Source organism: Euprymna scolopes, chromosome 33 (assembly GCF_053919585.1).
Source record: "Euprymna scolopes isolate OS-2025 chromosome 33, ASM5391958v1, whole genome shotgun sequence".
Classification (NCBI taxonomy): domain Eukaryota; kingdom Metazoa; phylum Mollusca; class Cephalopoda; order Sepiida; family Sepiolidae; genus Euprymna; species Euprymna scolopes.
Genome location: NC_136514.1, coordinates 48,222,527 through 48,245,922, shown reverse-complemented (window position 1 = coordinate 48,245,922; position 23,396 = coordinate 48,222,527). Strand labels below are relative to the sequence as shown.

General features: G+C 33.6%; 1 protein-coding gene and 1 pseudogene across 1 annotated transcript in view; both read left to right on the top strand.

The window, feature by feature from the left end:
- LOC145258210 (C-type mannose receptor 2-like) overlaps window positions 1-23,396 on the top strand; it is a 445,837-nt gene that overhangs the window by 294,944 nt on the left and 127,497 nt on the right. Inside the window, exons 20-23 of the mRNA XM_080116148.1 lie at window positions 3,568-3,615; window positions 6,393-6,572; window positions 10,419-10,573; window positions 12,833-12,934. Coding sequence (XP_079972274.1) covers window positions 3,568-3,615; window positions 6,393-6,572; window positions 10,419-10,573; window positions 12,833-12,934 — 485 coding nt within the window. The remainder of the gene's footprint in view (window positions 1-3,567; window positions 3,616-6,392; window positions 6,573-10,418; window positions 10,574-12,832; window positions 12,935-23,396) is intronic.
- LOC145258413 (5S ribosomal RNA) lies at window positions 4,467-4,583 on the top strand (annotated as a pseudogene).

The following is a 23,396-nucleotide window of genomic DNA, read 5'->3' as shown; positions in this document are numbered from 1 at the left end:
GCATTCTGGTTGCTTATGTATTCCTCTGCCTGCGGCCAAATCACCCCCTGGCTATGTAGGGGGCATTAACAACCACCACAACCGGGGCACTAAGATATAGTGCCACACACTTGCCTCCTCACGAGAGCAGAGTTAAACACGGTCGGTTTTAATGTGGGGAAAATCCAGCTCCTCAAAAAAGGGCACTCTGGATAAGAACAAAAATAAAAATTGATTGAGATTGTCGGACTGACTTCCTCATCTTGGTTGTTATAGTCACAACGTTTCGGCCGTTTTGCCCCCCCCCCCCGGCCTTCATCAGGTGTTTTGTAGCAAAACGGCTGAAACGTTGTGACTATAACAACCAAGATGAGGAAGTCAGTCCGACAATCTCAAAAATACAGACAATTACTAAAAATAAAAATTGTTTCAAGCTAGAAAGACTTCTCGACTGATCGAGGTCAGAAAAGGTGAAGTCTAGCATCATAACAGACACTACACCTTGCTCCTACACAGTTTATCATTGCGTTTAATTCATTTATATTTCATTAGACCATCTGCAAATAAATAGACAGACATTAGTGAAACTATAGCTGTTTCACTATGTGTAGAAACCTAATATAAATACATGTTCTTTTCTAGTGTTGTATTTCATGTTACTGTTGTATACAGAGGTTTGAAACACCAATACATATATTTGGGTTTGTGCGTGTATACATAACTATATATAATTGTATATTGATCTCTTGTGGCTATGTCAACATGTGTATAACATTTAAGGGACCGTTCAGAAGACATATACAGATTGCAAAACATTGTAGGAGACAATACCTTCTCGTCCGATAGGTTCCATTCAGCCGATTCTCGGTTCACCTGTTTGCACCATCGGACCTGGAATGAAAATCTTCAATTTCTACCCCCCCCCCAAAAAAAAAAAACAACAACAACAACGCCACCACCACCACAGAACTATAAAATAATATTTACACTACGTATTCCCGGTAGACCATTTCTGCTCGAAGATGCAAGCACCGTTCTTATTCACATTATTCACATTTTCAGTCTATTGAATTCAACCCGCCTCCTGGTCGTTCAGAAAAAAAAACAACTTCTCTTGTCCGCTCCGAAAACCCCACTCCTCTAACCCAATTTCCACGTCCCATTCTAAGATCTACGCCATCTTAAGTGACCTCTACGTTAGACTAAGTCAGACTGCTAGAGGTCAGACCTATTTTTAAATTATTGTTATTCATTTAATCGTTTTCAAACCCATTTTTATACTATTTCTCTAAACATTATTTTTCTAATTACTTTTTGTATTATTTGAACTATTATTCTCATGTATTATTATTCATCAGACGACTGTTCTCATCTTGCGTGTGATTTTCACAACGTTTCGGTCGATATAACCTCCGACCTTCTTGTCGAACTCGGGAATATTTCTGTCGAACTCGGAAGTTTAAACGGAATTTCGAGCGGAACCCTTTATTTGTTTCACGGGGGTAGCAGCATCTTGTTCCGTCAGCCATGACTGGATAGAGGTCCTAAGTAATTCGCAAATGTATTTTTCGGTCGCCCACACCGAGGATTGAACCTTCAAGCTTAAGGAGAATATCACTTTTACAATTGATTTTTCCCTAGTACTCTAACCACAAACGTCATATTATTCTCACTTTGGTTATTTTTCTCAACGTTTCGGCTGATGTAACACTCGACTATCTTCCGGTGTATTCACTATCCAAATAATACAAAAAATCATTATAAATCCTCATCTCAAAAATATACATTTATCATATTAAAAAAAAAAAAAAACGGAATGGACCCGGATTTATTAACGACAAAAAAAAAAAAAAAAAAGAAGCAAAATTGGCGCTATTTGCGTTTTGAATTTCTAACGGCTATGTTCGTTGGAAAAGAAGAAAATAAATTCACTATTCACCAATAACATCTAGTGTGAATACACGTGAACATGGTCGAAGGTTACATCGGTCGAAACGTTGTGAAAAAAAAAACAAGATTAGAATAATAGTCCAAATAATACAAAAAAATAATTACCAATCCTCATCTAAAAATATACATTCATATTATCTTTCTAGCTTATATTTATATAAACATTCATTTCAACTAGAATTTCAAACAACTAAGTTTTCCTAGGCTAGCAAAGTTATCTAGCATTGTCCGGCATTATTTATGCTATATTACTATATCCTTATTCTCTTCCCATTCTGATTTAAAGCGCATGAATTGAATGTAGAATTTAATTTTTTTTTTAGATGTTGATTAATAAAGTGTATTATTTCGATTAACAGAACTATGATTCTCATCTGCGATGCTTTTTTATATCGCTACAGAATTTTGAAGAGAATCCCTTTTTAATCCCTGCAGGCAACTTGCTCTTGTTCCGTTCGAAATTCCGTACGGATGTTGTAATGCTACATAAATATTCCCGAGTTCGACAAGACGCACATGTAGAAGGTCGGAGGTTACATCGGCTGAAACCTTGCAATAATTGTATCTTGTATGTAGTAAATTTTTTTCATGGAAATCGCTCCGGACATAAAGCTATTTGATATAAGGGGCTAAATAATACTACTTCAAAAGTTGCAAAACAAACTATTCAATCGTGTGTTTTAGTGGATAAATTCAGATTCAGAAAACTGCAATTCTTCTCCCTTTGTCAGAAGCATGTGAGGATTAAAGAGCAAAATAAGAGAAGCGAGGGTTACGAAGCTGCCGAAAGTATGTGATACTATTGACGTTGCTCCCCTCCACCCCAAGTGTAATAAAAAAAGAGAAAAAGAAGTACGAGAAACGTTTATCGACTAAACAAACGTATAAGAAATAGGTTTATCAGTAAACAAAATCATAGTAAGTTGTTCACCGACGCATACAAAGGAGAACTGATGTGAGTTCGTAATCGAGGTGTGGCAGATGGAGAGAACAAAAGGATCTGAGATATTTTTAGAGTTAGTTTTAGTAGAGTCGGTGGGTTTTATGATGGTTGGAAGCGATTTGCGGTGTCTAGTGTTCGCGAAGTTTAACGACAGTCTTGGGTTTGTGACAGTTGACGACAGTTGCGAATTTTATACAGTGGAAAGCAGATCTTGGCTTGGACAAGGTCGGAAGAGCTTGGGAGATCGAGATGAGCTGACGTCAACTGACAAATCGGCTTACTCAGAACGTAGATGTGGTCCGTAGCTTATAGAGAATCGATGGTGTCACATACGCACCTAGAGCTCAACTGATATCCACAGAATGTGTTTTATGTTTTCTTTTTGAGTCGTTTTATTATATATATATATATATATATATATATATATATATATATATATATATATATAGTTGTGAACCCGCGTACACCCTTTCGAGGACCGCCAATGTGTGAGACGACGATACAGTTATAATAAGAGAAGATGATGAAAGAAAATAAATCGACGGCACACAGCGGGGTGACTTGTACTATTACAATTTAATTTCCTACAATATGTTTTACTTGTTCTTCTATAAGACGATAACACTTTTGTAGCAGCATGTGTTGCTACGTAAAAAAAAAATGTTTTTATAAAAAATTGTATTTTATCTTTTCAGCGACTCAACTTGAACCAACGACCGTGCAAACGCCGACAACCGTGTCACGTGAGTAAGCAATTACACGCAAAGGTGAACATGCTACCTGGGGTTTACCGACCAACAAACGTTCAGCAAGAAACATATAGACATTTTAAAACTGCGCGTTTAAATAACGTTTAGGATTCAGAACTTCATAGTATGTACATTGCAGTTAGTTAACACAGATATATTCACGTAAACACAGACACGCATACATACACACATTATACAACGTGCTCCAGGTCGGAAGAGATAGAATCAACATTTTTTTTAATAGCATCTATACTCTTTGAAATGCTCTTATAGATGGCTGTATCACCTGCACAGAAATCAATGAATGATCTTAGAATGTGTATTGGGAGATCATTGATGAAGATCAGGTGTCAGAAATTTAGTTGACCGGATTAGTCAGATTTTTCTTTGTTAATGATGCTCGTGAGAATTGTCTTCAAAAATCAAGTGAGCGATGCAGAGTTAATTGTCTTCGAATTTAAGCATGGAAATAATTTTTGAGTGCATTTTTCATTACTGCGTATTAGTTAGATTAATTAATTAATTTTTTCATGTATTTTTTTTTAATTACTGCGTAGTTATATTAATTAGTTAACTTTTTAATGTATTTTTTCATTACTGCGTAGTTGGATTAATTACTTAATTTTTTAATGTATTTTTTTCATTACTGCGTATTAGTTAGATTAATTAGTTAATTTTCTAATGTATTTTTTTAATTACTGCGTAGTTAGATTAATTACTTCATTTTTCATTACTGCGTAGTTAGATTAATTAGTTAATTTTTTAATGTATTTTTTTCATTACTGCGTAGTTAGATTAATTAGTTAATTTTTGAGTGCATCTTTTCATTACTGCGTATTAGATAGATATACGGCATAATAGCGTTGACACACCAGTTCTCGTCAGATCACCGAAGTTAAGCAACGTTGAGCCTGGTTAATACCAGATGGGTGACCATTTGGGAATTCTAGGCGCTGTATGTGCTCTCCGCCTATCTCGACATTTGTTTCCAGCCGTCCTGCACATACACTTCACTTGCCACTGGCATTTTACAATGTCGACTCAGGAGAGGTGTAGTTGGAGATTGCGCACGTCCTGCCACAAAAATTTCACGCGCAGGCACCGTTTCGTAGTTATCCATAGTCGGTCAAATACTGAAGGAGCCTGCGTTTATTAGATAGTTAAGATAAGAGAATCAACAACAAAGAATGCACCTTTATTTAAAAAAGAAACAACAACAAAAAAAAGAAACATTCTTGAAAATGCAAAAAATGCTTATTTACTGCTTTTAGAAAATAGAATATTAATTCAATAAAATTGGTTGAATGATGACATTTTTCAAGACAATATTCTGACTCGTAGAAAAACCTAAGTTTAACCCACTCAAAAATTCGTAGAGCCTAGTTAAAAAAAAAAACAATGGCTACCGGACAATTTGCAAGCAAAAAGTCGATCTGGGAGTCAGTAAAAGACTAACTGTTTAAACAAATAATTTTTTTTTTACAAAAGACTAATACAGGAGCTATCAAGTATTAGTTCGATGTCGATTTGCTACCGAGTATTAATCTAAATATTTATGAAAATAACTATTCAAAATTAGTCAAGTTCACGTTTTTGTTGGCCCAGAAGTGCAACACACACACACACACACACACACACACACACACACACACACACACACACACACGTGTGTATATATATATATATATATATATATATATATATATATATATATATATATATATATATATATGCGTGCGTGTATATGTGCGTGCAAAAAAAGCTTGAACTTTACTATATATGTGTTTATACTTGTGTCTGTGTGCACGCGTGCGTGCGCGCGCGCACACACACACACACATATATATTTACATATAATTTAAAATTTAACGATTTAAAAGACACGTACAGAATTGTTTAAAATAAATACCATAGAAGTCCATGACAGGGGTTGATTTCTTAGTGTCACACACTGTCAATATCTGCAACAGAGAGATAACAGAGTTATAAGTGCATAAGTTTAGCCATCATAACAATGCAACATGCAATTCCCTTTGATCCATTCGAGCAGAATGAAAAATAGGAGGCATTACTTTTGGAACGTCCCTCGTAATATGGTTTGCTAAGAATTTTAAAGCTAGAAACGACTTTCAATTCAACTTTTTTAAATACTGCTAAATCCCATTTCAAATTTTGAAATAATTTATCTTTTTCAACGATTAACAAAAAGAAAAGAAAAATATAGAAGCGAAATACAGTGTAAGCCGGATATAAGAAACCCAGTTTAACCCGAATACAAGAGAGCTTTAGATATCGCCGACGAAGCCTCTTATATCCGGGTTGCACTATACATCCAAATGGCATAATTTCTTCATAGGTGTTTAAAAATTTTGTTTTATTTTACATTGTTAATTAAATTAATGGTAGATACGTGCGTAATAATTAGCGCTAGGACAACAGCATATTCTTTTCATTGTTTTGACTCTCGAGTGTGTATCCGTTGATATCTTATATGCTTTTATATAGAGTGATGTGGTTCTCGGTTGATTAACTGTGTCTAACTGTGTCGGATATATACTCGAGAGTGCAAACAATGATAAAAATATGCTGTTGTCATAGTCCTAGTAATAATACGTATGTCACATAGATACGAGAAACGGACAGACACAATCAGAATTGATTACAAAATGTTATTACTTGAGAATTTTCGTTTATTTGCGTAATTTTTCTATTCATGTTTTTTTTTCTACCTTTGATTAATAATTCTTTATTTTTTTCCCTGTCTCTTTTAGCTGATTATTATTACCATTGTGACGAAGGTTGGAAAGCTTTTAACAGTAAATGCTACAAAGTTGTCGACGAGTTGTACACGTGGCATGGCGCCAGAAAAAATTGTCGCCAAAATGGAGGCGACCTCGTCTCGATCGACAACGCAGCTGAGCAGAGTTTCACGAAAAGTATCCTCGACGGATGTACGTTTCTTTCTTAGATTTATTTGTTTGCGCTTTGTTCACGATACCCGTATATAACAACGGTACTTGTGCAGTATACCGGGTTTTCGAACAAACACATTTCACGTGAAAACATTATTACGTACTTACGTATCATGTCGAAATTAGCATAAATTCCAAATATGAAGTAAAATGATCCAGTAGAAAAAGAATTACAAGTGAAAAAACAAATTATTGAATTATTGAGTTTTATCGTATGTTTTAATGTGGAAAGTTGTGCGACTTATTTTGTATGATAAACCGACTATATCTCCCTTGCTTGCCTTGAAATCCGCCATTGCAAAAATAGAACATCTTCAGCCGCTTGTCACAACTAATAATTTCCGAAAAACAGATCTAGCACATCTACTGGGTCATTTTTCATAATTTATGGAATTTATTCTAATTTCGACATGACACGTAAGTACGAAATATTGTTTTCACCTGAAATGCATTTGTTCGAAAATCCATTATACTGCACACGCAATGAAAAACAAACAAACAATAAAAAACACACACGGACAGACACACATGCAAATACAATCACGCTACCAACCATCATCCCCCCTATTTTTATTCATTTTTTTAAAATTCAATTTTCACCCCAAACAAGGCACAGTGCCACTTTGATGTAGGGGGCTACTATCGGGGACATAAGTTGCAGGGATATTATGAAGGGAGATGAGCAGCAAGATGCCTGTTCACATAACACTTGAACTTCTGCATGTCAGTACAGTTGGGAAAGCAGAATCCCGGAAAGGAGTTCCAAAGTCTAGCAGTTCTGGAGAAGAAACTATTGGAGTAGAAGGCTTTCTTACACCTAGGGATCTCTACTGTGTAGGGGTGGGATTTTGCTGCTTGTCGGGTTTGTCGGTGGTATTTACATCGAGGGGGTACAAGTACCTGTAGTTCGTCAGAGCATTCACTATTAAAATACTTGTAGAAAAGGCAGAGGGATGCAACATTTCGTTGATGGGACAGAGGCTGAAGCTTAGATGACAGTTCAGAACTTATCAGGTTGGCGACTCTCTTTTGAACCCTGTCCAGGAGTGAGAGACTAGTAGCAGATGCACCAGCCCAAATGTGACGACAATACTCCATACATGGGCGAATGGTGGCCTTAATCGAAATTCGGTCTCTTCTATCGCCTGTTTTTAGAAGGTTAAATTCTTTCACAAAAATATAATTTATTGGCACTGAAATGTTCATGTTATGGTTATCCATTTTAATTCATCTTAATTTAGATTATTCAGACTACTGTTCTTATTTCAACGGTTATTCTCACACTTTCGACCGATGTAACCTCTGGCCTTCGTCAGGTGTATTTTGTCAAACTCAGGCGGGGAAAATACCGTAACCAGGGGCTGGAAAAACATCGTGTTCCATATCGTAACCTGAAAAAAAAAGTGTCCTAGAACCACCGTATGCCGTGATTCTACTGCATAGGGAGATATGTGCAAATCAGGAGACTATGATGGTATCGCCACATTTAAAGAATGGATGAGAGGTCTTTGATTAGTAGATGCAGAACAGTTCCTAGCAGATTTGGTTCTTGGAGGAAATTATAATTATGGACTTGAGAAAAAGAGCTCTAAATAAAGAAAGGAAGAGATAGGTTAGCTTGGAAATCAATTTCTAAAAGCCGCCAACGCACGACAGCGTGTAAAACGGTCGTTATACTGATGATGATGACTATGATGATGATGATGATAATGACGATGATGATAATGATGATGATGATGATGATGTGCTAAGACCTGGTGGACCAATGGGATTTTGTATCTGATTCTAAAGACTTAAAGAATAAAGCGTTTCTCGTTGCTAAGAATCTATAGAATTTGCCAATGCTATTTGTTTCTTACTAGCCATGAATTCAGGTTCGCCTTTGAATTTATAACAATTTATTTCCCGTTCTCTCTTTAAACATGGCACGAAATAAAAAAAGCCAATCGCGACATTCTTAAGATAAACAATCGGACTGTGGAGAACATTTTGTGTTTATTTTTATTTGTTGGTAAATAACTAACCACAAGTTTCACCCTGGAGAAAATATATGAGCCTCTTATCAGTTTCCGCTAAACAAGCTAAACTTAAAAAAAAAAAAAAAAAAATTTATTCAATTAAATTTCAGTTAACGAAAATGAACATGACATTTATTTCATTTTCTATATTATATTTCTTAGCCTGTCTGCCTGCTTGTTCCACTTTTTCTTTGAAACTTCTGGGACGATCAGGTTGAAAGTTTTTATGCCCCTTTGTTATGATAAGGTGCAGCGAACTAAGTATTGTGATAGAGATTAATAGGGGTAATATTTTCCATGCAAAAATGAGCACAAGTTCAACCACATTCAAACATCAATGTTGCATCATAAAGCACCCGTTCTTAGTCAACGGTCTATAACTTTGCCCGTGTTGAAAAGGGCCAAAAAATCTGTTCTCTTTTTATTTATTGGAAATTTTATCAATTTAATTTATATTAAAGCAATATATATATATATCCTCTTGTTTTCTTACCTTGAAAATAAGTACCAGTTAAATATTCTTCAAATCAATAAAAACGAATGTCACGTTTTAAAATGTATTTGTTTAAAACTAGCAGGGAGACCCGACGTTGCCCAGGATCAAATGAGAATCAGCGAATGTTCCACACTTTCAATACTTTTATTGTCTTCGAAGTACATTAAATCACCCATTTGTCAATCAAATCGATTGATTGCTTGATCTAGTCGGGGACCCACCGCAATGCACTAGAAGGAAGCTCCACATCCCCCCCCTGCAGTTATTTAGTCCAGAATACATTGTAGTCTACATTACACTGTAGAGAACATACTTTTGATTTTATGATATTTTTATGATACTTTTATGATTTTATGATTACTTTTATTTAATGACTTGAAATTTAAGTTTAAAATGAAAAAATTAAGTATCATGGTTAAATTGTGTTCTAAACAGAAAAAATTATTGCGAACGCGCTCCTGTCATATCAATGAAAATACTGGTGATTTTATACATTGAGCCCTTCTGCTTGTTCGGTAATAACGATTCTCCAATGCATTTGTGATGTTAGGCTGTATAAAAGTGTTAACTTTGCTCAAAATCGGACTGTTACTTCTTTAATCAGATTTTTTTCGATTATCGATTTTCAATATTATCGGAGGTATTCCGATACGGAACTTATCTAAAAATGCTCCTAGACACGTAAAGTACATTTGTTTTGGCGTCCGTAGGAAACTCACACGCATGTACACACATATACATCGAGCATCGATTATTTATACATCAAGCCTTTCTGCTTGTGCGATGATAATGATTCTCAAATATAAAGTACATTTGTTTTGGAGTCCGTAGGAAACTCACACGCACACACACAATATGCTTTTATTATTAGTAGAGATTCTATTGTTTTAATTGACGGCATGATAGAATTCGATTTTAGAAGAATTCGATTTTAGAATGATTAACGTCGGAATTTTTATTTATCGCAGCAACATCAAAGTAATCACTGGGGCTATGCTAACAAAATATTCTTATCATTGTTTTTACTCTCGAGTATATATCCGACACAACCGAGAACCACATCATTCTATGCAAGAGAATATAAGATATCAACGCATACACACTCGAGAGTCAAACACAACGAAAAGAATATGCTGTTGTCCCAGCCCTCGTAATCATTAATCACCATCTTTGTTGATCAGGCAATTTCATTTTTTTTTTTAATGTGTGTGAAAGATGATATAGAAAACGAAATCCTTTAAGTGAAGTGCATTATTATATAAGTAACATTATTTCATTTTTAACGCGTTTCTGTTTGTCTTTTACGTTTAGCCGAAGGACAATGGCTCTACTGGATTGGTCTAAACGAACTTAACCACAAGGGGACCTACACGTGGAGTCATGGCAACAAGGTTCAATTTACCGACTGGTCACTTGGAGAACCCAACCATCTTTTGGGTCAAAGCTGTGTTACAATGCTGTTTATTGTGAGTACTTTTCTATCTTTATGCTATATAAACTAAAGAATGTTTAGATATTTACATATGTACTAGCGGCGGGGGTGGGGCGGCTTTGCCCGGTCGTAAAATACGCTTAAATATGATATTTTCATTTTTCCAGATTTCGTATATATTATTATAAAGTCGTGATTTCAAAAGTAAAAAAAAAAAGAAGAGAATTGGTGTCATTAGCTAGAATCGAAACCGAAAGCAAAACTGTAGGATTCAAAGCTGGTGACGTTATCACTGTACCAACGTGACACGCATATGAACTGATTAAAAATTAAAAATAAACTCAGATGAATTTACAAAATGTATAACGATTTCTTTCAATTTTTGCCCATTTTTTGACCCTTAAAAACTATAGACCCATAAAAGAACGGTCCATAAAAACTCCAATCATTTGAGGCCCCTAGTGCTGCTCTGCAACTTTTAGTTCCGGGAGAGATAGAGTTTGAAAATATGGAGACGGGCAAACGGACAGACATATAGAATTTTATATATTAGATATGTAAAGAGTTCACTCCTAAACTAATTAATCGATCATTATGAAATTTTTTTCACATAGCTGCTGGGAGTAAAGTGTCCAAATGTAGGCTATATTTTGGTAAAGTCATTAGACAATAATGAAGAAAGATTCTTTGAATTTCACTTTATTTTAAAAACTCATTAAGCTTAAGCGTTAAATTTAAAATATTTTCTAAAATATATGCGGAGATTACACGGGGGGGGGGGGCTCATTTAAACATTTTTTAAAAGCATTGAATCTTTAACAAGGTATTAAGAAATTTTAAGAGAATCAGAATCAGTACTTGTAACATTCGGGAATTTACAACAGAATCTGTAATTGTATTGAAAGCGACAAACATTTTGGAATCGTCCCATCACTAATGTATATGCAGGATGTTCAAAAACTCACGGAAGGGATTCGAACATAAATAGGTTTCTTACTTTCGATGATACCTTTCTGTAATTTTAACACAATCTGACTAAGATATTGAGAAATTTTGTTTTAAAAACTGCAAAATTCAAACAATCTTTATTTACGAAAAATGATGTCTTTTAAATGTTGCCCATTTTCAGCTTTGTGTATTTGTGCTTTTTCCAAAACATTATTCATGACAGATTTCAGAATCTCTGGATTGCGATTTCACTCCATTATTTCGTTCCTGATGTTTACATTCAATTCTTGCAGGGTTTGGGGTTTGACGTTTCGAGGTCAGCCATCTTGCGGAACGAAATAATAGAGTTAAATCGCAATCAAGAGATTCTGCAATCTGTCATGAATAATGTTTTGGAAAGAACACAAATATGTGAAGCCGAAAAAGTGCAACATTTAAAAGACATTATTTTTTATAAATAAAGATTGAATATTGCATTCATTCAATTCAATACAAGTATCTTTTCTTTTTATTTGGGAGTCATCACCTATCAAAGCCCGAAGGCCACTCGAGGATAAAGGTTACTGAATGCAAGTGGTAGTTTAGTAATCGTTAATGGTGTAAGTTGGGTAGAATTTGATTATTAATGGGAATGGTTCAACAAAAACTTGTTTACATTGGATTTGAAGATTACCATGTTGTATCCAACCAGGAAGCAGGCCAGAAGAACAGTGTTCCACAGACGAGCAGTTCTGGGAAAGAAGCCCAATGATAGATCACAGAAACAGCAGAAGACCACTCGAGGATAAGGATTAATGAATGTAAAGTGGCAGTGCAGTAGACGTTAATGTTGTAAATTGGGTAGAATTTGATTATTTATGAGGACGGCCCAACAAGAACTTGTTTACATTGGACTTGAAAACTACCATGTTGTATCCAATCAGGAAGGTTTATGGAATCTGCGTTTAGATTTAAGCACAAATAGAGTGTGGTGGAAATCGTATATAGTGGTTGTAGCTGGTCGAGTGTTTTTGTGAAAGTTTGGAAAAAGGGGGAACCACAGTTTGGAGTTCAGTCGAGCACTTGCCATAAAAATAACGATAAAGCAGAGACAGGCTCGCAACATTTCTTCTTATTAAGTCGTCCCTTAAATAATCAAATTCTACCCAATTTCCACTAGTATTGATCAATACGCTGTTGTCTAACTACCTTACACTTATTAACTCTTATCCTTGAGTAGCTTTCATGCCTTGCTAAGTGGTGACTCCTTTGTAATAAATAAATATTTATAATAATTAGAAATGCAAAACATATAAATTATCGGAATTTAATTGGCTTGCTTTTCTTTTTTCTTTGTTTCAAACAGGATGGCAAGTGGCGCGATTACGAATGCGACAAACAGGCGAAGTCTATTTGTCGAAAAGATATGGAGAAGTCAAAACGAACCGAAGACATCGGATGTTTAGCGGTAAGAACGAACTGAACTGAAATATTCCAAACATTTTTTCAATTTTGGTCTGCCACCCCCCCACTTCCAAATAAGTAGCCAACGTTAAACATTAATCGTTTTTTTTTAAATACAGGAAATTGCGAACTGCAACTGTATAAAGCATACGTTTGTTAAAGCTAGAAAAGAAAAACGTGTTTAATTCTATAAACGAAGGCAACAGGATTATCGATAAAATTATTCGGACTACAGTTTTTATATTATGTATTATTTCGGTTGATATAACCTCCGCTCTACTTCAGCTGTATCTTGTCGAACTGGTGAATCGTTCTGTCGATCTCTGGAATCTGCACGGAATTTTGAACAGAACATGCTCTAGTTCTGCAAAGATACGTGGCGTAGTGAATAAAGCACTTTGTAAAATGCAGTTTGAAATGACATGCTTCTAGAAGTTCAAGATTTAGTACGACGGACATTCAAATTACTTCTACACGGTCATAGCTAACTTTGTGGACTGAATAATAGATTCTGTTCGAAATTCCGTACAGATTCCCGAGTTCAAGAGAAAGATTCCCGAGTTCGACAAGATACACCTGAAAAAGTTCCGCAAAGAATCGTCAGGCTAAAATGCCACAAATATATTTTCACAAGTTACTACCTGACACTAATCTCACATTGAGTAACGTTGATGTTAATACTGAAAGCAATACGTAATATATCTCCTTTATGTAGATAGGTGAAATGATAGTGGTATGTTCAAGAATAAATGTGATATCTACTAACAGGTTTAGAAATTGGAAGCGGGGACAAAATATTAGATATTATAGAGTGTAGCAAATTCTCATTCGGTGACCGTGTCTCTGACAATGAAAGAATAACACACACACACACACACACACACACACACACACACACACACACACACGCACATATATATACAGGCTTGATTATTATGACCTTATCGAGGAGGTTTCTTTTAACAGCAGAATTGCCTGAAGCAAGAAAATTAATAATAAAATACGAAAGGATCAAAAGTAACATATGTATCCATTTACAATGCCTCCCCACGGGACAGTTAGACACCAGGGTCGTTTTTTAACGTAGAGAAAAGGTACAAAAATAAAAAAATTGTCTCAGTCGTGAAGGACTGCTCCTCCACCGAAAGAGAACAAGAAATGGAAGTGCAGCAGTTGAAGAACAGATACTACACTTTGATCTTGGCCAAAAGGACCAAACCAAGTCTATATTAGTTTTAACCCTTACGAATTTTTATATTAATTTACTTGCTTGCGGGTCAATTTGTGTGTTTATAGAATGAATAATATATATATATATATATATATATATATATATATATATATATATAATTTTTTTGTTTGTTTTTGCGATACGTTTTGAATGAATCCAATTATTTATACAAAAGGGCATTTTTACCTCAATGCGAGTTGGAAATAATTTGACCTTTTACCAAATTGGTAGCCCAAATGGGGAGCGGCATATATATTGTTGTTGTTTTTTTTTTTAAATATAATTATCTGTTATATAGTGGTTTCATTGAGAGAATCTTAGAGAGAGATGCTTAGAAGGAGTCTTATTACAGTGAGGGATGTTGAAAGACTCAGAGAGATATTGTGTTGTAAGAGAGACTTAGAGAGATATTGTTCATGTTAGGAGAGATTCTTATATATTAAATGTTCATTCCTTAATTGCGTTGAATGGAAAGAAGAAGAAAGCTCTTTGAGTGAGGACATAGTGTTCAGACAGTTCGGACTTGATGATGTTGAGACGTGTATGTAAAGACATATAACACAAATATATAATACAATTCCACTTTACCTTTTTGTAAGAATCATAAGACACAAGACGAGCTTTACAAAACACATGATGATTGATTTCGTCACACGGCCGTGATTCCATCATCAAGAATTCAAAGTTTCACATTTTTTTCTTGAAGTTACGTCTCGCTCCTATACGACTGAATCTCTCTGAGTTTTCTCACTGACTGACTAACTCTAACTAAAGTTTTTTTCTATTCCTAGAACTTTCTATTTTTCCGTGACGTCATACACATGTTAATACATGTGCCTTCTTTCACGTGTCCTGGACATACGTGTCCAAAACTTTTCCTATTTCTCAGTAACCTATTTATCCAATATGTTAAAAACATTATCTTATAAGCTGCATTCTTTGAATTTAAAATTTCATAACAAACTTGATAGTTAACATTCTTTCCTTGAAATATTTATCCATATTCTAAACAAATGTTTGTTTTACATTTTTAAATTCTCACACGTAATCTATTTCTAAACCCAGATTACGAGGTTCGAATTTCGCCTATGCCATTTCATTTTCATTTTAAACTAAATTCTCCATTTTTATACTTACATGAAAAGGGGACAGCCCTTATCATGTAACATATCCACTGACACGTGTTTCGTCATCTACGGCTCATCTGAGTATATATATATATAAGTGAACGTGTGTATGTGTGTCTGTGTACATTTCCCTACGCAATAACTCTGTTAGCTTTTAGCCTACAGACTCGAAATATATATAGTAATTTATAAAATATATATGGCGATTAAGCTACACTTAATATTCCGCGTTTAATCCACTCTAGGACTCTTCAGGCCTATGCGCATAATCCTGAAGAGTCCTAGAGTGGATGAAACGCGGAATATTCAGTGTAGCTTAATCGCCATATATATTTTATAAATTACTAACTAGCTCTACCTACGTATTGAGCACTTTTGAAGTAAATACTTAAAGTTTACGCATAAATCTATACTTTCGTATATTAATTTTATGTGAGTAAATTAAGTAGTTATATATATATATAATGTTGTAAAATATTATTTATATAAATATAGCATAGCTATACATTTCGAAATATTTTACAATCGTGACTGTAATTAGCTTGACTTTCTCATGCACTCCCCACCCAAAGGGCCCGTTCTTTACGTCTTCCTATTATGTAGTCAACAATAAAACAGATCGCAATTTTCTTCTTGCCATCCGTATGTTCCACAATACGAAGGCGTAAAAAATTAACCCCTTTTCCTGGCCCGTAGAAAATGAACAAATTACCGCTACACCTGAGACATGTTCCGAGATATGTAACTATGTGACGTCTATATAAATATTACATATTATCGTCAATAAATAGCTACATTTATTATTGAGCTCTATTGTATAAACATAGTGAAGATTATCCAGATTCTTACCCAGATTACTTGATATATGTTAGGGTTTGTGACTTTAGCTCCTAAAGATGCGCACGCGCAGACTTAATCAACATCCGGATGGTAAAAAAGCAAAATCACTATTTTTTATTATTACAAAGGAATAATATGATAAGCTTCTGTGTTGCTCGTACATTTTGGATATTAAAAAAGACATATTTGAATAATTATTTGTCTCTAAAAGAGGCTTATGATCAGGAATAATTAACAACAACAATGATATCAATAATAATAATAATAATAATAATAATAATAATAATAATAATAATAATAATAATAATAATAATATCCTATTATAAATTTTCGTACTGTCTGTTTGTGTGTGTATGTGTATGTGACGCGGTTTGTCTCAGCCTACAGGCAATCCACCCAGGCAAGTTAGGTACCGAAATGAAGCTTATGACCCAGCGGATGTTTTAGTGATATTTATATCCATGTTTGGTGCATGGAAATGCAAGAATAAATAAATAAATAAATAAAAATAAAAAATAAATAAAAAAAATAACGATTTACTAAACAACGTTTTATTTACTGGATATTTTTCCGGTACAAGGACTCAAGTTTGCCCAGCTGGGCGAACGTGGGTTTTTGTTAATAAAATAATCAATAAATGATAATAGCACTTATGTATATTTAGTGCAATTCATGACAAAATCTTTAATTGATTTTTTTTAAACATGCAAATTAAAGGACAGAAAGCAGACCATCGTCATCATCATCATCATCATCATCATCATCATCGTCATCGTATGAATCTGAAAATTCTAGTGTTGGTATTGGTTTCCCCGATATTTTTCTTGTCAGAATTCTTTCTAGGAGGACATCAGGTACTTATGAATAAACCAGGTGAATGTTGCCAATATTCTAAGTGAAACTGATTTTGTGGAACAAATGGATTCGAACTTGAGACACTCAGATCGCAAGTCGGTGTCTTTAACTATTTGACCAAGGTCACCTCCCAGAAGAAAAAAGATTCGAAGCTATTTCTAATTCATTTGATAGATTAAATTGTTAATAATAAGTAAACTTCCCACCCTACAATCGAAACTGGAAAGAAATTACAGGCACATCTTCATAAAGATAAATAAATAAACAACGCCACCCAAATTTCAGTGAAAACTAATGGTCGCCGCCAACGAGAAATCAACGGTAAGCGGCTGTTGCGATAGCGCAAATTATTCTGCAAAGGTTATCGAAAGAGGTGGAGAGTACTGGAAGTCTAGGGGAGACTTGTTGTCACCCAGACTCCAGAGAACACCACAAGTTGTCCTCAAAGAGCAATCTTTGGTGATGGCTTGTGTGGCTACTCCTAGTGAGCACCTAATAATAATAATAATAATAATAATAATAATAATAATAATAATAATAATAATAACAACAATAACAACAACAACAACAACAACTAGCGGGACCTGTGGAAATTTCAGAGGACTCTTTCATATGTAATATATTGATGTTGGCATTTTTGTGAATGTTCAACGTTTTTGTTAAAACTGTAAAAGTATATATCTAAGCTAGTAGGGACTCCCGGTATAGCCTGGTCGTAAAATATGCTTAAATATGATATTTTAATTTATACAGATTTCGTATATATTACTATAAGAGTCAATTCTCGATCCATTCTTATATATTATAAACATGTGATTTCAAAAATAAAGATATATCCATATGGCTTGTGTGTATCAGCTTGAATCGAAACCGAAACCAAAACTTATGAAGAAAAAAAATATATGTATATATAACTTGAGTTCCTTCAGCTATAATCGAAACAAAAACCAAAACCAAAACCAAAACTGATGAAGAATTCTTGGTAAAATTATTTATTACATGAAATGAAAAGGCATAACAATTAAACGACAGACACTCGGAAGGAAAAAATAAATGTGACACAGAAAATAACACACACGCTATCGTATTAATACATATATATTAAAATATTTTATGTACCGAAAACAGTTTTTCATGAAACTATTTTAGTTAAAACAATGTTGCAATAAAATAATTTATTTAGAAAAAGAAACTGTCATTTATATATATATATATATATATATATATATATATATATATATATATATATATATATATTTAATTTAATGTTTTTATAAAAATATTTTATGTACAAAACCAGTTTCGTTTCGCTAATAACGTGTCGCATTTTTGATTAGTAAGGTAAAGGCTTTTCATGAAGTTCGAGGTTCCATAACAGATATGCATCTTGGCTTTTGTTTACATGGAAATGTTGTAGTAGTAGCAATAATATTTTAATTGACGAAAACATTAGCGCCTCTCGCTCACTCACTCTCTCTCTCTCTCTCTCTCTCTCTCTCTCTCTGTCTCTCTCTCTTTATAAACAAATGTAAAAAAATAAAATAAAATAAAAAAATAACTGCTCAATTTTTGTCCCCGCCGACCGAGAGATTTGTGTTATCGTTTTTCTTACTACGGATAAATTAAAATCAATTATTTCTTAACAACTTTTGAAAGATAAAACCCTAAATTTTATAAAATTAAAAGCAAATATAGCGGTGAGACCACGCTAATCGAATGCCACCTGAAGCGTTCGTAAATGTGTATTCCGAAATTAAATGTCTATTCCAGAATTAAATCTCAACCAATCAAATTTGCCATAAAGCGTGACACACAAAAGGGCACACACGCTATCGTATTAATATATAGATAATAATAATAATAATAATAATAATAATAATAATAATAATAAATTATTATTATTATTATTATTATTATTATTATTATTATTATTGTTATTAATTGTAACTAAGAGTGCCATGTTGATTTCACATTACAAATTCACGCATAAATGATTATATATATGCAAAGTACACGTTACTGTGACTTCCCAATCAGACGTGTTCAAATTTAGGTAGAGGTATAAAGTGAAATGTAATATGCATATAATGCCTCATGCTGGATAAGCTTGTTTTAAAATCAACATGAAAAAATTATAAATAGCTACACCATACACTAGTTTGTTCAAAACATCATCAAGTGTAGTTTTGAATCCAATTAAAAAGATTCCTACAAATTTTCCTCATTGAAGCCTAACACCTCTTGAGGTAGCTCGAATGATGATGCTCGGCGCATGCGCTAAAAAAAAATGGAAGGTTAACGAGTGTCCCATGTAGCGAATTTTTCTTGATGCTGCGAAGACAGCACAACCGTTTAGCCCGTCGTCCTTGTACACACCCATGTATCTATATTTTATTTGCTAATCATATGTTTATTTGTTTTTGTTTTTAATTTCAGTTTGTCGCCAACGTTTAGCTTTAAGAAAAAAGGTAACTGTCGCGATTGATCTGTTTTGAGAGATCCCAGCACAAAACGCATGGCATTGGTTATCTTCACTTGCAAACAAACATTCAAAGTTGCAGATGAGATTTTTTCTGACTAATGTTGTAGCTTTATACCCACAACGCTTTTTTATGCAGGGAATTGCATTCTGCACGATGCACAACGTATAAACATTTTATCTTTTGTAGAGTAGAAGGTTCACCTAAAAAAGTTCTAATCTTCCTCGTATTTCATAGAACTGGCCACAAGCCAGTCAGCATCATATAGATATGAATTCACACTGATTACACATTCACTCCAATAGATGAACACAAATCTAAGAAAAAAATGTCTATGTAACGAGACAAAAATAAACGATTAAATATGTCATGCTACGCACACGTGTTACCTATATATGAGAATGAGAGTAAAAACAAAAGTTTAACGGATTTGTGCACGTAAAAAATAATGAACGTACACACATAAAAAAGCGTACACAAAAGGCTCAGAAAGAATCCAGGTAAATTAAATAATAAACGTAAAGATTTAATCAACGTACCAAAATAATCAGCGTACGCATGGAAAACAACGTGGAGAAATAATCAACGCACTAATTAACGTACACAAATAATCAACGTACACACAAAAACAACGTACTAATCCAATAATTGTACAGAAATAATCAATGTACTAATATAATAAAAGTACACAATGTACTTAACAGACACAAATAACGTACACAAATAATGAACATCCACAATCAGCACAAACAAATTATCAACCTGCAAAAATAATCAGCGCACACTAGTTACCTACATACACAAATTACCAACATACACAAATTACCAACATACACAAATAATCAACATATACAAATAAGCAGCATACAACGTAAAACATAAAATCTTAACGCACCCACATAAACTTAACGTACAAAAATAATCAACACACACAAAAATCTATGTACACAGATAATAAATGCGCACAAATAATGACATATATAATTTTTTAAAATTCAATTTTCACCCCAAACAAGGCACAGTGCCACCTTGAAGCAGGGGGCTACTATCTGGGACATAAGTTGCAGGGGTATTATGAAGAGAGATGAGAATCAAGATGTCTATTCACTTTACACTTTAACTTCTGCATGTCAGTACAGTTGGGAAAGCAGAATCCCGGAAGGGAGTTCCAAAGTCTAGCAGTTCTGGGGCGAAAACTATTAAAGTAGAAGGCTTTCTTATACCTAGGGATCTCTACTGTGAAGGGGTGAGATTTTGCTGGTTGTCGGGTTTGTCGGGGGTATTTAAGTCGAGGGGGTACAAGTGCTTGTAGTTCGTCAGAGTATTAACCATTAAAGTACTTGAACAGGTAGAGGGATGCAGCATTTCATTGATGGGACAGAAGCTGAAGCCTAGTTGACAGTATATCAGTTGGCGACTCTCTTTTAAACCGTGTCCAGGAGTGAGGGACAAGTAGCAGATGCACCAGCCCAAATGGGACAACAGTATTCCATACAGGGACGAAAGGTGGCCTCATAGCACAGTAAAGAGAGTCCACCTCCTTCGCAGCAGCCTTGGCAATGCTTTCAATGTATCTATTCCAGTTCATGTTCCCTGTAAACATTAGGCCAAAGAGATTAAAGGAAGTACTTTCGGGTAATGTGTTCTTGGCCATTGCTGTTGGTGATAGAGGTTTATTGTAATAATAATAATAATAATAATTAACGTACATAAATATTCGACACACATAAATACTTAACACACACAAATAACACCGCACAGCTATAATCAACGTAAAAACATGATTAACACACACAAATAATCAGCATACACAAATTATAAAACTCCACAAATAATCAACGTAAACCCATAATTAACATACACAAATTATAAACATACAAAACTAATCAACGTACGCAGTTAATCTGCACAAATAATAAACATATTCAAATACTCAACGTACACTAGTAATCAAGATAAAAATAACCAACATACATCAATATATTAAACAGACACAAATATTAAACATACACAAATAATTATCGTACACACAATAATTAACATACACAAAAAAGAAGAATACACAAATTATTAACAAACACAAAGAAGCAGGATACAAAAATAATTAACACACACTCAATAAATAACATACACAAATAATTACTGTACACACAATAATTAGCATACACAAAAAAGAAGAATACACAAATTAATAACAAACACAAAGAAGCAGGATACAAAAATAATTAACACACACACACACACAATAAATAACATACACAAATAATTACCGTACACACAATAATTAACATACACAAAAAAGAAGAATACAGAAATTATTCACAAACTCAAAGAAGCAGGATACAAAAATAATTAACACACACACAATAAAAAACATACACAAATAATAGATATTTATAAATAAGTCGGATACACGAATAATTACCATACACACAATAATTAACATACACAAATAAGCAGGATACACAAACAAAGGATACACAACTAATTAACGTACACAAATAAGACTATACACAAATAGTTAACACAATACAATAATTAACTGACACAAACAAGCAGGATAAACGAATAATTAAGATACACAAATAAGCAGGATACACAAATATTTAACATACACAAATAAGCAGTATACACAAATAATTAACATACTCAAATAAACAGCATACACAAATAATTAACACTCACATTAAATACACAAAAGGCAAGATACACAAATAAAAACATACACACAATAATACACATAAACAAATAGCAAGGATACCAAAATAATTAACATACAAAAATAAGCAGGATACATAAATAATTACACACACAATAATTAATAGACAAAAATAAGCAGGATAAACGAATAAACATACACAAATTATCAGGATACACAAATAATTAACATATAAAAATAAGCAGGATACACAAATAATCAGCATAAACAAATAGCCAGGATACACAAATAATTAACATACAAAAATAAGCAGGATACACAAATAATAAGCATAAACAAATAGCTAGGATACATAAATAATTAGCATACAAAAATAAGAAGCATACATTAAAAAATAACATACACAAATAAGAAGGATACACAAATAATTAGCACACACACACACAATAATTAACAAACATAAATAAGCAGGCTACACAAATAATTAACAAACACACAACAATTAACATACGCAAACAACCGGATACACAAATAAATAACATACACAATCAAGCAAGATGCCTAAATAATTAACACACACAAATAAACAGGATACGTGAATAATTAACGTAGACAAACTAGCAGGATACACAAATAATTAACATACACACATTAATTAAGATACACAAATAAGCAGGATACAAAAACAATAACAATACACAAATAAGTAGGATACACAAATACTTAACATACAAAAATAAGCAGCATACACAAAAAATAAAACACTCATTGATAAACATACACAAATAAGCTGTATACAAAAATAATTAACATATACACAGTAATTAACATACGAAAATAAGCACGATACACAAATAATAAACACACACAATAATTAACGTACATAAATAAGCAGGATACACAAACAATAAACGAACACACAATAATTATAATACACAAATAAGCATGATACACAGATAATTAACATACACAAATAAGTAGGATACACAAATAATTAACGTACACAAATAAGCAGGATAAACGATTAATTAACGTACAAAAATTAGCAGTATACACAAATAATTAACATACACAAATAAGCACGATACACAAATAATTAACATACACTAATAGGCAAAATACACAAATAATTACCATACGAAAACAGCAGCAGACACAAATAATTAACATACACAAATAAGCAGGATACACGAATAATTTACACACACACAATAATTAACATACACAAAAAGCAGGATATACCAATAATTAGCATACAAAATAAGCAGGATACA